General features: G+C 41.5%; 1 protein-coding gene across 2 annotated transcripts in view; it reads right to left on the minus strand.

Annotated features, from left to right (window-relative positions):
• DLGAP1 (DLG associated protein 1) overlaps positions 1-16,260 on the minus strand; it is a 435,873-nt gene that overhangs the window by 81,104 nt on the left and 338,509 nt on the right. For both annotated transcript variants that reach the window (XM_075142050.1, XM_075142051.1), the window contains one exon: positions 15,301-15,541. In XM_075142050.1, coding sequence (XP_074998151.1) covers positions 15,301-15,541 — 241 coding nt within the window. The remainder of the gene's footprint in view (positions 1-15,300; positions 15,542-16,260) is intronic.

A 16,260-nucleotide genomic window follows, 5' to 3' on the forward strand; every position in this document is an offset into this window, starting at 1 on the left:
TCTCAGGGCTTCTTCTTTCCAAAAATCAGACACTGTTACATAATTATTCAAATTCGCAACATGAAACAGAGTCAAAGGAAAAGGAAACAAAAGCAAGAAGCTATGAAAAGGGACAGCTTGTCTGAAAGATAATTATACACAGTTAAAAAGAGTAAGAAAAAAAAGCACTGTGTTTAGTATGCATCTAGATTAGCAATGTTCCTTCCCTAAATGCAGTCTGCTCTGCTAATTCGCCCCATTTCTTTTATTATAGATGTTGCAAACATGATGATTTTATAGTTCATGACTGGGTGTGTGATCTTAGCTGCAATACTACTACAAGCCACCCATATCCAGTCTGCTGAGATGGCCTCACTGTAATTCTAACCACTGTGTTAAAACGTAAAAAGGAAAAGAAGGAAAAAGAAAATCTGATTTACTAGTAGGGGCCCAGAAAAATCTCTCAAGTTGTCAGAGCTGCAACACTGTCATCTCCTTTTTGCTTCCTGCAGCCTCCCATGTAAGCCATTCCCTTTCTTCAGCCAGGAATGACACTTGTCTGCTGGAGCTGCCCAGTTCATCCAACAGCACATTTGACTGTGAATGCAGAGAGTTCCCCTTCATGCTAACCAGAAGGGTGCAACTGGGAGAAACCAGAAAATTAACATATAGGCAAAATTGAGAGGAAATGACTGTTACAGCCATGAGTGATGAATACATATGTGCACAGCAGGGAGAGTTGCAGACCAGTAACATAATGATACAATAATGCATTTAGCGGATATAAAATATGACTTTAATGGATATGATTCCAGAGAAAGCAGCTGTATTCAAGAGGTGGCTGTAGAGGTGGAAGTTCAATTAAAGGCCTTGTAACAACAATAGCTCTAACTATCTATACGCCATAACCGGTGGGCAAAGGGCACCTGGGACACTCTCTGGAAGTTCTTCCCTAGAAAAGCCTTTATTTATTCTGTACATACCACCGGACCAGATGCAGCAAATACTTTTATGTCATATAATTTTTAGATATTCTAATTTGCATCTTTAAGACGGAGCGGATTAACGGCACATCTTTAGAGTTTGTCTCAGAACATATAGTTATGCACTACTGGATGGTAGTCTCTCAATTTTTGTGAAAATGTCAGTCGCATAGTGTTGGTTCCAGAAAAAGTCTGTTGTTTGCCTGTTTGCTGGAGGTGTTGCTGGCTGACAAACTAAAAGACATCTGCATTTTTCATAGGCAGGAAAAGGTGAAAGATAGAAGTCTATTGATAAAAATAAGTATGGAGACATCATTGGTTTTCTCCAAAGCAGTATTATAGAATGATTGGAGAGCCATTATCTATAAAACTCAGAATAAATGGCCCAGGAAAAATGATGAATGACATGAGTGTCATGAGGTTATCAGATATAGTTTACTAAGCAACAGTTTTTATTGAGTAAATGAGCTATCCCATTAGCTTCAACTTGTCTCCAAACAAATCTTCATTAACTAACCACTTCTGCCAAGCATGGCAAACAGCTCAGGCTTGATTATTGCGGGTAGTCATCAGGGACTGAGCCAGAGAAATCATGGTGTAAATACACGTCTAGGAGAAGACATGCCAGTTGCCTTCAACATCAGCCAAGTATTAAAATATGGATTCAATGGAGATAGAATCGGAAATCTGCACTGAGAGTAAAGATGATTCAAAGTGCATGAAATACAAAGTTCTTTACAAAAACACATTTTAAGCAGACAAACTGATAAGAATCAGCAAAGCGGCTACAGTGAATAGTGAAAAGCTGACTGGCAGATGACTTGTGCATCGGCAGCACATGAAGCATTTGCAGGCCTCATTCTACAAAATTATTTAATGGCATTACCACTTTTGCAATGCGAGCTTCTTTTCACCTAAGCATATTTGAGAAGTGCAACACTTTCCTCCAATTTGATGAAAAGCCATGACTTTGTGACTTACTGCACTTTGAGAAAATGTATGTTAATTTGGATTTTGCAAAATTTCTACAAACTACCCCAGTAGAAAGATACCCACTTCTTCCTGCTACATTATCAAAAAGCAAACATGCACCAGTTTTATTTTACAAGTGAAATGTTTTTCATAACAATATGAATGAGCTAGGTACTGCTGACAGCTTGGATTAACAATTTCCTTGGGCCTCTTTCTCTCTCATAAGAAGCATAATGTCATGGTCCAATAACAATAACAGATTTTTTCAGGAGAAAAAATTAGATGTAAAAGATGATGCCAGATGCTGCCAATGCAGCCAGTGCACTTCAGCATCAGAACCTGACAATGCCTCAAGCCCCAAAGAAGTTAATATCACGTTGAAAGCGAGAAAAAGAAAAGTGGTTTTGAAATGGGAAGCCTAGGCCAGGTGGGTATGCCTAATCCTGCACCCATGATTAATGTCACATGTCCCGAATTACTACAATGATGTTGTTCGATAACTCACTGTTTATTTTTGGAGATAAGTGATAGTAATTGGCAACACTTTGCAATTACACAGGTTCTGGCTTGGGATAAAAAGACCTTCTTCCCTGTGCTTCTGCACAGGCTTTGGCCAGAATGCCACCCTAAAAAGAGGCTCTGACTCCTCTCCACGCATGCTGGAGAGGCAGCCGGCTGGAGATGGAGTAAGGCTTCCTCTCCTCATCAGCAGCAGCTGGCAAAGTTAGTTTTTTGCCAGTTCTTCAAAGGTGACCCAAAGGACATGCATGTACCAAACTTAATGTGTTGAGGAGGAGAAAACACAGATGGTTTGCGGGAAGTGCACATGGTTGCAGTGCAAATAGAAATAATCTCTTTAATGGAGACATGCTAGTTTTGCAATGAGTGGTCTTTTATCATCATTTAGCACACGTATATGAAATATGGTGGCAGTGGTCAAATCACAATATGATGTTATGGACAACAGATGCAAGGCACCCGGGATTGCTCCATCTCAGTCTGCTGAGCATGATCTCCTTGCTAATTGTGGGGGTGGAAAGAAAGATACAGCCACCCCTTCTGTGTCTTCCGTTTATGAATGTGACAGAAACAATCTTGACATTGGGGAAAAATCAGTTTTTCTTGTGCTGCAAATCTGTCTGCTACTACAGCATAGGGAAAGTGTAAATACTTGCCTCACTGACATTTCCCAGGATCTCATCTTTTGTAGCAACATAATGGAGAAAAACTGCAGCATTTGAAAAGATTGCCCAGAAATTATGTTTTGCAAACCATTTCTATATTATTCCCTAGGATCTCGTTGCATGATTTAAGCTTTCGACAGAAAAAGGACTAGAAATGCTTACATTTGTATCTTCTAAAAAATGTCATAAACTAGATTCCAACAGATTCATACTCCTGACCCAGACTCTTCTGGTTGTAAAGGTACCTGCAGTGAAATAGAGGAGCCAGATGTTTCTGTGACACTAGCCATATGGAAATTATGAGCTGATTCTACGATGCTGCAGCTGAGGACACTCAGCACCTTTTACAATTAGACCCTCAATGAGCAAAGTTTGCAGGAAAAGAAAGATCTATCTCACTTTTGCAGCTTAACAGGCTGCTCTGATCTGCAATGTTGTACTTAAAATATTAAAAAATGTATCTTCAAAACAGATGGGGGAAAGAATTACCCTTCACTTGATGAAATTCCAACACTGCTGCTGTGGTCCCACAAATTCCCACAGCTATTTAAGCTTTCTATCCAGTGCCTACTCTTATCTGTCATGTTCATTATTTTCCATTCACTAGTTTTGCCAGCCTTTTGAACACAATAAAGGGATTCTGGGTGCTGTTAATTTGATGAACATCTCATATCCCTCTGTATCTCCTGCCTGCAGGGGAACTGGAGACTCATCACAACCAGAATATATGTTATAAAATAAGTGTCAAATACTGGTTACACTGGGGGATCAAATAGCATCAATAAAATGTGCCAGATAGCACACCATCTCCGTCTAATCTACAGACCAAGTCATATGTGATGAAGGAATAAAGAGAAGACAAAGCATTTTGGAAAAACTCAGGTTAAAAGGTCTATGCATCTATTTCTCACCATCAACTATTCACACAGGGAAGGGTGTTACCGATTCTACATTTTATTGAAATGAATGATTTTTGAAGTGCAGGACACATTTCTGTTTTATGAAACTATTCTGGACCCACTTTGCCACTCAAAATCAGTTTCTTCCTTGTCCTTTTCCCTCCTCTTTTGTCACTTCTTCTCACCTTTTTTTCTTAATCATCAAACTTTTTGCCCTTCAATGAAAGGAGGTATGTTGAACTAGGAAAAAAGTATAATATTAAGAGTAAAAACTGCTTTAGCTCCTACTTATTTACAGATACATATTTTCTCCATTGGTGCGTGTCACCTGTAGGGTGGGCTATTATATTTTATTAAATTAAAAAAACCCCCACCCACATGCTTTCAGGCTCAGTACTCCTTCACCCTACAGCTATTACTCAACCATCCCACTCAAGCTCACAGGACATAAGACCAGTCTCGGTACTCAGCGTGAGTCTTCTCAACTAGTTTAGTTGTACATGCTATCCATAAGGGAGATAGATATTTACATTCTCGGTAAGCATGGACAGAAACAGGAAAAGGCTCTCAGGATTGCAGCACATATTTAAAGTCCAGAAAGGGGGATGACTGGGAAGGTAAATCAGATTATGGGAGGGGGTTCTCATCCATAATGCCTTGTGTAATCTGTGGAAGCACGCGACACCAGAACAGATGTTGATGTGCTGCAGGCTGCAGCGTTGGCGTAGACAAGGACTGCATGGCAGGTAGCTGATGAGAGGTTAAACACAACCGCTCATTTACACGAAATGACACTCTACACTTTTGGGTGAATGTGATGCAGCTTTTTGGCTGTGGATGAAGTCCTAGAGGAAGATTTGGGAATGGTGAATGTTGGTATTGGAAATCTTAACTAACGACTTCTTGCCCTTATTTGTCTCCCTTTTTCTGAAAAGAGAGTAAGCATTTTGGCCTTAGCTGTGCATTAATATCACTTTTAACATGATCTAACTTCCCCATAGCAATATCCCAAAGAGGGAAAGAGATGGCGTAAAGTGATATGTATAAGGACAGAGCCAGCTCCCTTGGAAGTGTGTAACAAGACAACAACTGACTTCACCTAGATGAGAGCACGCAGCCTTGCAAACCACACTGTCAGAGCTTCCAACACAGGCGCAATACTTCCCCTCACCCCACCTCCATCTCTCTGGATACCTTCTTCCCCCGCTTCCTCCCTCTTTTTTTTTTTTTTGAAGAGGCAAATGGTAAAATGTCACATGAGAGCTCAGGGAACTGTGTGAGATAAGACAGCGTAAGGCCATGGCACCAGGCGACAGCTAATTCTGTCACTTGGGTGTAAATTACCCTTCACGCAAAATGGAAAGCGGCAGATTTTCTCAGGACTTCCTGAGGCAGGCAGATTGGGGCTAGTAGTTCATGGATAGGTTGGATTTTATTCACAGCTTGTTTATTTTTGGTCTACTAAGACCCTGGCTTTTTTCCACCACAGATGTACATAATTTTATTTGACTCTTAGCAAACATCAGGAGAAGAGAGTTAAAAGAAATTGAGAGCAAGGAATTTCAAAACAGAAATAGCCTGCTTTGTTTAACAAAGTCTGCCAGCATTTATACTGTTATACTCTTACAATGTTCTGACTTCCATCTAAACCTTCGCAGAGGGATACAGATCTACATTTTACTTTAGCTAAAGACAGAATTAATTCGAAAAATCATTACAGCAAAAAGAATGGTTATCAAGCCACCATTGTCTTGACTGTGCAGAGACAAAAAGTAGGCGTCTTTCTCAACAGAACAAGCAAGAAATCTGTCACAGTACAGGGTTCTATGATTTTTTTTTTTTTTTCTCTCTGATAGCTTAGCTCAAATCCTTGATCAGAGCAACTAGGAATTGTTCTGCTCAGATGGCTTACTGCATTTTAAGTGGAATGCAATTTAGCACTCTCCCATCTGACCAAAGCCAAATTCAGTAAGGGAAAACAATTTCCAAAGACCAACACATCCATTTCCCCCTTGAGAGGCCAGACAAAGGTTGCAGCATTAGAACAGATTACCAGCATCTGCCTACAGTGTGCCTTTGATAAAAGGGACTATTAGACTGTAATGGCAGCTAGACTGTCCCTCTTTGCAAAATAACATTAGGCGTTTTCCAGATCCCAGTATTTGAGTTGAATTGTGCTTTGTTACTGAGTATTGTAAGAACCAGTGCAGCAAGATCAGTGTAATAGCAAGAAATAAAGAGAGTAAATCACATCACTGTGTATACTTCAGAGCTTCTGTAATTTTTTTTTAATGTACAGATTTCTTTGCTGCCACATTTCCTTTGGGTTTATCTGTGGTATTACTAAAGAAAAAAGGCAGTCTCTGTTTCAAAAAGTGGTTAATAATATACGCACCCCATAGTCCACCATAGCTTCAAAGAGCCAATTACTGTTAGACTGTTGCATAAACACATATTTAGGAAGCATGAAAATGTGTAATTATTTACTGGATCCAGTACCTAATGCATCATATCTGAGTTCTGAAATGGGAATTACTGACATGATGAAATATAACGGCTCCAAATGAATTGCTGTAGTACAAGAGGGGCCCTGCAGAGCTGTACTCATTAAACCTACTTATTAAAAATTCTTACTTAGTTTTTTGAAAATCCAAAATCACTCAGTCACTTTAAAAAGCCCATCATCACCAAGTATCTCATCTGTAACTTTCTGGAATATGCCATGGCTCAAGACAGCTTTGTAATTATTATATCTGAGGACAGTCAAAATACTCAGGTTTGTCGTAAAGGAATGACGTGAAACTTACTGCAGGTGGGTGGCAACACATTGCTGAAGACTGGACAGTAGCACACACTAAAAAGAACAACCTGAATTATTTTTATATACTGCATGCATTAGTTACGCATAGCCCCTTCGGGAAAGAGGCCTAAGTCTTGCTTTCCAAAAGACAACTGTAGTTAAAAGCGACCACATTAGTCTATTTTAGGAAAATGGCAGGAATTATTACTGAAAATGTGATCGCATTATATAAATCGGGGCATGTCTTCAGCTTACTGATTAAGCTCATTTCTGTCACCGCCATCACAAAAACATTGCATTGGAAATAAGCCAGAACAAAGAAAAGATTCAGGTCTTTGTTGTATTTCTCCATAAAGCGAAAATGGAATTATTTGCCCTTCATTTGTTATCGGCATCTCAGCTAAGGGACAATGTATCCTTAATGCTCAGAGTTCTGTTGTTTTAGAGCAATGACCAGTCCCTGAGAACAACATTTTGGATAAAGGTTTGTTGTGGTTTAACCCCAGCCAGCAACTAAGCACCACGCAGTTGCTTGCTCCTCCCTCCGGTGGGATGGGGGAGAGAATCGGAACGGTAAAAGTGAGAAAACTCGTGAGTTGAGATAAAGACAGTTTAATAGGGAAAGCAAAAGCCGCGCGCGCAAGCACAGCAAAACAAGGAATTCATTCACTGTTTCCCATCGGCAGGCAGGTGTTCAGCCATCTCCAGGAAAGCAGGGCTCCATCACGCATAACAGTTACTTGGGAAGACAAACACCATCACTCCAAACCTCCCCCCCTTCCTTCTTCTTCCCCCAGCCTTATATGCTGAGCATGATGGCGTATGGTGTGGAATATCCCTCTGGTCAGTTGGGGTCAGCTGTTCCGGCTGTGTCCCCTCCCAACTTCTTGTGCACCCCCAGCCCGCTCACTGGTGGGGTGGTGTGAGGAGCAGAAAAGGCCGTGACTCTGTGTAAGCACTGCTCAGCAGTAACGAAAACATCCCTGTATTATCAGCACTGTTTCCAGCACAAATCCAAAACATAGCCCTTCCATACTAGCTACTATGGAAAAAATTAACTCTATCCCAGTTAAAACCAGCACAAGGTTATACTGTCCTCCCACAAGATCTAAGTGGAAACGGACTGTGGGTTTATTTTATATTCTGCTGCACATTCTACCCATTAGTTTGTGATTACGCTGGCACTGCTACGGGAAACCTGTTTCCTTGCAATGTAATTCCAGGCATATTTCAAAGGGGGGTGGTTCCTACTCCTGCTTGCAAGTCAGAATACATTGTCACCAAAAACGCAGATACACAAGGCTGCCGAGTGAGAGCTGTTGAAGTCAGATCAGCCCAGCCCTGCATCTGAGCTCACTGTTAGGACACCAGACCTGAGCTAAACGGCTGCCTCTACCTGAGGTAGACCTGTCAGCCAGCCCAAGCTTGATGGCGATGGCATAGGGTAGACTTGCCTTGCAGCAATGAGCAGAAGGGACGGTTGATTTAGCCACCATTTCTTGGATTGTGGCAAAATCACTGAGGTTTCCTGTTTGTTTATAGGCTTAGAAAGCAGTTAATTCTCAGCTAATGAGACTTGAGGCATGTAGTGCTAAGTCAACATAGCAACCTTCATATTACTATTTTGCTTGTAATACCCTCCTGTACGTTTGTTACAGTAAATCAAGTGGTATTTTGTCTCAGCTAGTCATTGGACAGTCAGGTGCTTTAATATATTCAGACAAGCATGCTGCAGGCTCCATCAGGGGTACTTATACAAAATACATGCACACCAGCAGGAGTGGGGTGCACAACCGTGGGACCAGGATTGTCTCACTTTATTAGTACACCAGGGGGTCTCCATCTAACTGGGGCTCTGGACGCTCCTACAACAATCTCCAGATAGTGGTGCATTTGTTACACACATACCTAGTCTGAAGCAAAAGCATAGCTCAAATCCAGACATGATCTGTACTCCTTGACAGAGAACTATATAAATCTGATCACCTGAAATGATTACCAGTTTAGTGTGTGTGGTATAATCAAAGGAAATGAAGTAATGGCAAAATACATTTACGCCCATTCCATATAGACGTATGCAAAAGGCTTCCATACAATTTTTCATCTCTGAAAAGAAATAAAGAAGAGACTAACAAATAATGAAACATTACATTTTATGTAACTAATTACTGCATCCTCTTTATTTGTGCTGCCACTAGATGAACAATCTCCTTAAAAGTTCTTTTCATAGAACAATATAGATTTCTGTTAAAGATTTCCTCCTCCTGAAAAATCATGTTTTTTCCTGTTTCATTTGAGACTGTCAAATGTACAGGTCTGATGGCCATCCTATTCCCAGCACCAGAAAAGGCCTGCGGGGCCCTGCAGAGCAGCAGGCTGAGCAGCAGTCAGCAGTGTATGCACCCTTGTGCTGAGGACGGCTGACTGCACGCCAGGCAGTCTTTGCCAAAGCACAGCTGGCAGTTTGAGGGAGGTGTAGTGCAGGTGAGACCACATCTCGAGTCTGTGCCCAGTGTGGCATTCCCCAGCATGAGAGACACATGGACATTGATAGAGTTAGTGGCGCTGGAGTGTGATGTACCCATTTTCAGCCTTGGAGATGTCCAAGTTGTTTGGACAACTGGAGAAGTCAACTACACAAGCGCTATTCTATGCTTCTGGAAATGTTCACAAAGTAAGACAACACATTCCTTCAAGACATTTTAAGGTCATAGTTTTGAATGATTAAGATCTTTCCCATATTCTTACCTCACTAAGAGCCTTAGCACAAAAGTTTAGAAGCATATCAAGCAAATGAAGAGTAAGAATGGTAAGCAAAGACTGAATACCAAAGGGTATTACAAGTCTTTCATTTCCTGCATTTGAAACATATTTATAACTTTGGAGACCAGTTTTAACTCCTCTAAGCTTTACGGTTTCAGAGGTGGAAAAAATAAATAGGCCATACCCTACAAAACAGAGTCCTTCTCTCACCTTTTCTCTTTAGGAAGTTCTGAGCTTTCGCTGTGCCCTTAGGCTCTGCAAGTCACCTCGAGCCTTACCTGAAACTGCAAGGACTGAGCACTTTCCTGAAGTGCTGTGAGGGAAAGTGGACTTGTCGTAAGCAAACCAAAATCACCAAGCTCCAGGGGGAATGCCACAGGTTGTCTGGGCAGTGTCTCAGATAGGACCAAACAGTTTACATTCAATATTCATAATCACACAAAGAGGCAGAACTAGGGAGGATGACGAAAAATTGATGTAATACATTCCATTACCTGACATCACTTAAATTGCGAACCAGCTGTAACTACCAAGTATTCTTAAAGTAGGGGCCTGTGTAATATTTATTCCAGTAATCCCTGTCTTTCAGGCCACAAAGTTCCGTATGTCTTCAGGACATACAGACTTTACATCCAAAAGGTAAAATGGAATTTATCAAACTTATTTCAATTCCTGTTCTCAGTTGGCATAAAACTACACCACACGTAAACCGACTGGTGCAACCTGCCAAATGTTTGGGTAGCCTTTCCGTGGCTGACTCTTTCTCACAGCTCAGTCCTGCTCCTTCTCAGGCACTTATTATCAGAGCAATTTCCCTGAGTGCCTTGCATCATGCTTTAAGTCAGTTAGAAATGTTCCAGCAAGAGCTCTGTTCTGAGTTTCTCTCATTAAAAACTTTCACTGGCTTCAAAAATATGGGGTTTTTTTGGTGTGTTGTGGAGCTTAACGTTCATAAAGCTGACTTCTGGGATAGACAAGACGAAACTTGCTCCAGCTACAGTCAGATGCCTCTGAAATTGGAAACAGTGTTCTCCTCCAAGGTCAGCTCCTCATTAGTAAAGGAAAACATTTTTAAGTGCTGGTTGAAGCAATTTGATAGCGGATCCAAAGGCAGACTGCATTTCAGGATTACTCAAGGAAACAGAGGAAATGAACCATGTAAATTCTTTGTCAAACAGTTTACTACACTCTTCAAATCTATTTTAAGGTTTAACATCTGCATGAAGGCCTTAACTTAGTTATATTTCTTCAGACCTTCTACGGAAATATCTTAATTTTGGTACAGATCCAGAAACCAATCCTAGCTTCAACTGGAAATCAAATTTGAAATCCTAATTCCTTGCTTCTTTTTGGACAGAACAGTCTCTGAAAGGACAGCTCTGAGGAGTCCAAAAGAGCTTGGACACAGCTGGCATACAGTCAGTTACAGCTTCCTTCTCCACAGGATTTGATTTTATTTTTGAATTCTGCGTGGCACAAGTCTATTAGTCTATTTTTAAAGTTGTTTGCACTTTTCTTTCTTTTTTTTTTTTTTTTTTTTTAATTGGCTAGGCAGCCCCTTAGAGATTTTCCACAAAATACCTGACCCCTCTTGGTCAGATGTTCCAATGAACGGAAGGAAAACAGCTTGCTCAGCTGAAGGACCATAATTAGCATATAGCGTGATAACTCTCAGTCCTTCTCTAACCTCCTGACTACACAGCATGATTTCCTTGGGATTTTTGTTTGTTTTGCTTTTAAGCAGAAGTGTAATATTACTGAGAATCACCAGATGGCATTGCTGCAGATAACTTTGATATTCCTGTTTACCTGACTGTACAGAGGTTAGATATTGAGAAAATACTTATTGCAATCTAGTGCAGAGTTTTTGCTGATGTTACCGCTCCAGCTCCATTACAGAGGCATCATTTTCAAATTAAACATATTCAATCTCAATTATATATTTGTATGCCCATGTGCCAATGCCTGAGCCCTCAAAATGTCATAAGATTTGTTTGCAGCAAAGCAACGTGCACGGCTGCACAGGCACGGTTTAGAAACACAGACACAAGAAATGTGGGTGAAAGATGTCCTTGAGACTGCTTTAAAATTTCTTTGCTTCTTAATTACTGTATTCTTTAAGCTCATTGAAATGATTCACAGACTTCTAAAATTGTTAAAAGGCTACCTATTTAGTGACTGAATCTGTTGGCTGAAGAGTTTCAGCTACAATGGTTGCATCTGCAAATAAGCTGGGATCATATTATATAATAATTCACACCTCATTAAATTCCTCTGAAGAGACCAAATGACATGGGTGGTAATTTTTAGTGCAGGCTATGGTGTATAACATATGCCAGCACTTCAGAGCTGCTGCAGCTCCCAGCCTGCACAGCCCCGCTCCCAGGGACGGGCCCCGGCTGGTGCAGAGTGCAGCTGCCTCCGCGGGTCTGACCGACGCTGAGCGAGCAAACATGAGGGTGAATGGACCTTTTCAACTGCTTAGCTTTCAAGGCGTGATGAATTTGTGATGTGGCACTTATTGCCCAAATGTCTCTATTTCCATATAAAGCAGTAAGATTGTATTTTTTTCTTCTTCATTTAGAAATCCTTCATTCAAAAACAAGGATAAAAATTCATTTCACATACAAGGCTGCCTCATGAGCAAAGTACTCACCTCCCAGACACATACAGAAACTTCACTTTGGTGAGGTTAGGATTTTCCTCCCCGCTCACAGCATAACATTTCATCTCATTGTTGACAACAGGTTTGTGCCTACAGCCCCATTCTCACACTCAGGCTCGGTTTCAGCCAGATGCAGTCACCCCGCAGCATTGTCATGATAGCTCTAAGACCAGCGCAGGCTGCAGAGGCCACCAGTTGGGCGGTCACCCGTAGCTGAGCTCTGTGCCACAGCTAGCGCATTAGCACTGGATTTATAGTTAGATTGAGCGCATCCTCAGGAACTGAACAGCTACACCAGTAGAGATGTATTCCTAATTTCAGAACTAAACCTCCAACGCTATGTGGCAAAAGGAAATTAAAACCTGAGGCTGCAACCACCGTAGCATAGGCTAACAGGCAGAGGTAAGTGTGATTTTTGTCCATAGTGCTTGCCTAACATTTTTATCCAGATGCCCTGGAAAGCTGTGGGTCATTGCTCTAGAGGAATAATTTTGAATCCAGTGGACAGGCAGCTCTCTTGTCTTTCCATTATCATCAAGCTGGCATTTTCCTGGGCTTCCAGCAGTCAAAGAAATTCCCAATGTCAGTGTATGATCACAGCTTTGTGCATTAGTGAATGAAAAGCCAGGTCCCTGAGGGAATTCGTAATGTTGATGAAAGGAACCTTGCTTGGTTGAACAGGCAGAGGTGTTTTTGGGGCAGGAGGACAGCTCTCACATTTGGGGCTGTTAAATCCGTCGTTTAGATCATAACTGCCCTTGTATCTCCCACAACAGCATTTGAAACATCACCTCAGTGGAGCTAAGTCTGAGATACTGTTCTCCTTTCTCCACATCTGCCAGCTGTTCTGCCATGTCCCATTTTATTGAAGCAGGTATTAATAGAAACCATCAACGATACCTTTCATGTTAATTCTCTTCTGTGAGCCCGCCACAGGCAACAGCAAGGTAGTCAATATAGATGCTTTTGGATGGAATTAATTCAGCTCTAATCCCCATTAAATGGATAGTGGTCTGTAAGTCAGGTAGTAAAAGAGACAAGTTGTCTGAAATGCTACCAGTGCAAGGGATGGGCCCTTGGGAGCCCAAGAATTAAAAAATGAGAAAGACAACTCAGTAAAATTCCCACAGCAGAAAATGGATACCTACAGCAGTTTTTAAATGCTTCTATGGATGTCCGAAGAAAGGGCTGCAAATCATTCCTCTGCATTTTAAGGGGCTGACTACAGAAGCAGTAACCCAAGACAGACCCACTGGATTACATTTTTCAATAACATAGCTTTGTTCATATGATTTTTTAATAAAGCCAGCTACCCAGAGAAGAGACCAGGCCTTTGTTTGTGGTTGTACTACAAAAAAGGAGCATAAAAAAGTGACAGTTTACAATAACAATATTCCTCTTTCGGGTTTTCCAGTGTTTTTGGCTGATACATACAGCCAACCTTCTCCATTTATACACCATCATCCCCAAACACAGGCGCCATTTTTCTAAGGGACAGAAACAATCTTTTATATAAAGATAATTAAAAAATACTTATTCTCTTCTGGAGTAATGATTACAGTTATTTTTATAAAGGAAAAGTGTTAACAAAGCCATTCTCAAAGAACCAAAAAACCACTTGGGATACCCAAGGTGATTTGATAAAAGCAAATGCACAGTGAAAAATCCCAGAAAACTCCCATCCTTCAGCTTTTGCCTCAGAATACATTCGACACAAGCTAATACCATACAAGGAAGTAACACATACCTTATGTAAATCCTGTCTTTGTGGTGTGGTGCAAATCCTGCGTGCACGCAAGAACTACTTTTATGGCAGAAACGTTGTCACGTGAATACTATTTCTTAAGGGTTAGTGATTTAGATGAGAACTGCTCTGTAGCATTTGTTAAAAATGCTTTTATGTTTGTGATGTACTGCCAATGTATTTCAAGCAGTACTTAAACTTGTTACTTTTAGAAAAATCATGAATTACGCCGAACATTTTTTGGTAAAAGGATTGAAAGTGTCCTTTGATGACATAAACCAATTGACAAACAGCTCTAAAAAAGACTGGAGCAAGAGATAAGGAACTTACAAGGTATAAACAACTGCACCTGTGAGATAACACACAAAAAGGTAAAAGTTTAAAGTACAGAAAACAGAAATTAAAGAACCGGGAAAAAAAGGTGGTAGGTACAGTGAAATTCTTATAATCATCAATATTAGTCATGAATATGAATAGTACATGAATAGCAAATGAAGCTTGTGTAAAGCAGTGGAATGGATGCAGAGAAGTCAAAAGAAAGAGGGCCTCTCTCATCCTCCCACAGGGAAGAGCACACACACGTAATGGTTCCTGCCTCTTGCTTTCCTGAATGAGAATTTTGGTTACAGAATCTGGAATTCACCATGGTTATTTCCAAAAGAAAAGCAACCTTAAATATTAAAAGGAAGGTTTGTAAGTCTCACATTTAAACCGAAACCTCTCTCTCTTGCAAAGCTTGAATAGTTTGAATTGCAGAAGGAATAACTGCAGGATGTGAATATGCATTTTTGACCTGCAGACCTCTTCTTCCCTTCTTCATTCCCACCTCTGAGATATGGCCTAGAGAGCTGTAACAGTCTCTCCAAGCCATTAAACAACAAATCCAATAACTTGTAACTTTTAGAAAAGACAAAAATCACCTCATCTTTGTAGAAAAACTCAGCAGAGGGACCCTCCTCTGCTGGTAAGAGCCAGCAGAGCTGCTAACCCAGAGCCTTCTTGTTCAGCCTTGCCAAATTGTGATTGCTCTTTTGGAGAGGAGAATGAGAGGAGACATGACCTTGGACTTCCCTTCCATGTGCTTTTAGCCCAGAATAAATTAGCTTGGACGTAGGATGCACCACAAATGCATCAGCCTTGATCTGTGTGTAGTTTTAGGCTGATTAGTCTGTCCAGCTCCCTGGTGAAACACAGACTGTCTTATGGGATTAGTGTCTGACAGAGAAGAGCTCATTGTTGATCTGATGGAGCTGCACAGAAAGGTACCTTCCCTTTCCACCACCCCTCTGGATTTCCCTTTTTGTTACTCACCAGTACTGCTCTGGATGGTCCTCACCGTGGTGGTTGTACGCGGAGGAGATGAGGACCGCAGCGATATGCACTCATCGTCCTGGGAGCAGCCCTTCTCAATGGCTCTGACGTAGCTGTGGCTCCTCATGCGGAAGCAGCCCGGCATGGGCAGATCCAGTGCTTCCACTGCCTGAGACTCGAGTTCACTGAACACTGACTCGCAGACGGATTCGAACTGACCGTTCACCTCCATCTCACTCACCTGCAGGCAAAGACCGAGCAGGTTCAGTACATCCCATACACCAGCCTACCCGGTACAAACACTCGCAAGCTACAGTGGCACAATGGCCAACATTGTTAGAAGATCCCTTCACACACGAAGAACAGGTGAATGGCACATAAACACGTCCCATTTTATAAAGCAACAATTTTTAGGGGAAAAAAACATGTACAAAAAGGGAAGACAGAGGCTTTAGGCAGAGATTCAGCAGAGTTTAGGCTCCTGCTTCGGGCCGAGACTCGTGGGAAGCTGGGAGTCCTCATAGCAGCGTCTGGTTTATCTCATCCTGGGCCCACAGGAGAGGTCGAACCTCTGGCCATTATGACTATTACACTGAAAAACAAAAATCACTCTTTCTTTGGGGGGTGAGAAAAAACAAAAGGTCAGCTTAACCCCAATACACAATCAGTGCAACCCACAGGCAATCACAGTGACAAACCTGAGGGGTTGGGAAGCTCGAGGGTAGAAGTGGTAACAAACAGTTGGGAAGGTGAGGCTGATAAGGGAACCAGCTTTGTTGCAGGGGAAAAATGTTTGTGTAACTACATCTCTGGGCTGACTCCTTTGGCTGAGAGTGAGAGATGCAAGGGAATCCTTAGACCCTTTGTGGAGCAGACACTAGATGGTGACAAAGACTTGCACTCAGGCAGGTTAAAGAACATTCAAAAGCAGGTCTTACAAAAACGTCTTACAAACCTGGA

The sequence above is a fragment of the Calonectris borealis genome, chromosome 2 (genome assembly GCF_964195595.1).
Source record: "Calonectris borealis chromosome 2, bCalBor7.hap1.2, whole genome shotgun sequence".
NCBI classification, from domain to species: Eukaryota; Metazoa; Chordata; class Aves; order Procellariiformes; family Procellariidae; genus Calonectris; species Calonectris borealis.